Source organism: Lotus japonicus, chromosome 1 (genome assembly GCF_012489685.1).
Source record: "Lotus japonicus ecotype B-129 chromosome 1, LjGifu_v1.2".
In the NCBI taxonomy this organism is placed as follows: domain Eukaryota; kingdom Viridiplantae; phylum Streptophyta; class Magnoliopsida; order Fabales; family Fabaceae; genus Lotus; species Lotus japonicus.
Genome location: NC_080041.1, coordinates 82,887,665 through 82,889,264, shown reverse-complemented (window position 1 = coordinate 82,889,264; position 1,600 = coordinate 82,887,665). Strand labels below are relative to the sequence as shown.

Genomic DNA, 1,600 nt, shown 5'->3' with positions numbered 1-1,600 from the left:
GGTTGATTAGAACTGAATTAGTTAAGCAAGAACCCAAGGCATGCTCACCATTGTTCTTCACACACTTATCTTTGTTAGATTTATAATTAATCAACTAAACAATCAACCCTTAAAACTGAATTTTATTTGCTTTCCAACCTTGAACTTGAATCTTAAACCAAATTCGCAATCCAATTCTCTGTGGTTCGATAAATTAAAACCGGGTAGATTTTGTGCACTTGAAGATTGACCAACACTTCGCAAGGTAAAAGCAAAGCATGCAGTTGCGGAAGTCGAGCAAGAGGCGCGCCCGCCACGAGTGGGTAGACAAGACTAAATTGTGCGAGTACCATCGCTCGGCGGGCCACGACACTGATGACTGCTTCACCCTGAAGAAAGAAATTGAAAGGCTGATCAAGGTAGGACGCTCACAGCAGTATGATTGAGGTGATCGTCAATAGGGTTATCGCCAGCAAGGGGACCGCCAACGAGAGGAGCGCCGACAGGATAACCGTCGCTGAACCCCAGCGAGATATCGGAAGGAGACATTAGCGACTGGAAAGAAGGGAGCTGAGTAAACCTTCAACAAAGATCTGGAGCCGCCAGTTGGAACATCAATACAATCTTCAGAGGCTTCGGTGGCTGGGGTGACTCTCAGGCGGCGAGGCGAAGGCATGTCAAAGCGGTAAGTTCAGTACAAGAGATTCTGTTTGGTTTTCAGCATCCAGATATAGTAGTGTCGTCGGCTGATTTTGAAGGGATCAATACCCACAAGGATGATCTCATAGTGGTCATGGTAAGGATCAATAGTTTCAACGTAAGGCGTGTACTCTTGGATCAGGGCAGTTCAGCGGATATAATCTACGGCGACGCGTTCGACAAGCTGGGGCTGACAGATCAGGACCTGACGTCGTACACAGGAACTCTGGTAGGATTCTCAAGAGAACAAGTTTGGGTGCACGGCTACCTGGATATGGACACAATTTTTGGTATTGATGACAACGCGAAGGTTCTGCGAGTAAGGTATTTGGTTTTGCAGGTAGTAGCGTCGTACAACATCATCATTGGTCAGATCATGCTAAATCTTCTATGTGCAGTGATTTCAACGGCTCCCCTGGCGGTGAAGTACCCGCTAAACAACGACAAGGTCGGAAAGATAGCAGTTGATCAGCGGAGAGCAAGAGAATGTTACAACAACAGTTTGAGTTTGTATGGCAAGAAGGGAGCTGTTGCAGGTCACAGGTGCCACGAAATTGAGGTTTTAGAGGGAGATCAGGAGTAGAGGGACGTTCAAGAGAAGGACTAGGGTAGAACAAGCAGGCAGGGACAGTTGGCTGGCGCGAGGAACGGAAGGCGCAGAGCGAGCCGTTATGAAGAAAGAGCTGAAAAGAGGACAGGTAGGGATGGGCAGTTCACCGGTCCTCTTGCGGAGGAATGATGGGAAGGCTTGATCGGAGATCTTGAGCTTTTCAAGTTTAGTAGGGGAGTCTTGAAGATTGATCCTGAGCTTACAATGGAGCGAGAATACTGTTTGGAAAACTTGGTAGGAAAAAATTTAGACCTTTTTTACTGGAGTGAGAAGGATGCCAAGTGGGGCTTGCCCAAGTTTAAGAAGCTGATT

General features: G+C 47.1%; 1 protein-coding gene across 1 annotated transcript; it reads left to right on the top strand.

The window, feature by feature from the left end:
- The first annotated feature begins 772 nt into the window (after positions 1–772).
- LOC130748624 (uncharacterized) lies at positions 773–1,261 on the top strand. Its single transcript, XM_057601858.1, has one exon. It carries the CDS (start codon positions 773–775, stop codon positions 1,259–1,261), a length of 489 nt encoding a protein of 162 aa, XP_057457841.1.
- Positions 1,262–1,600: the final 339 nt, after the last annotated feature.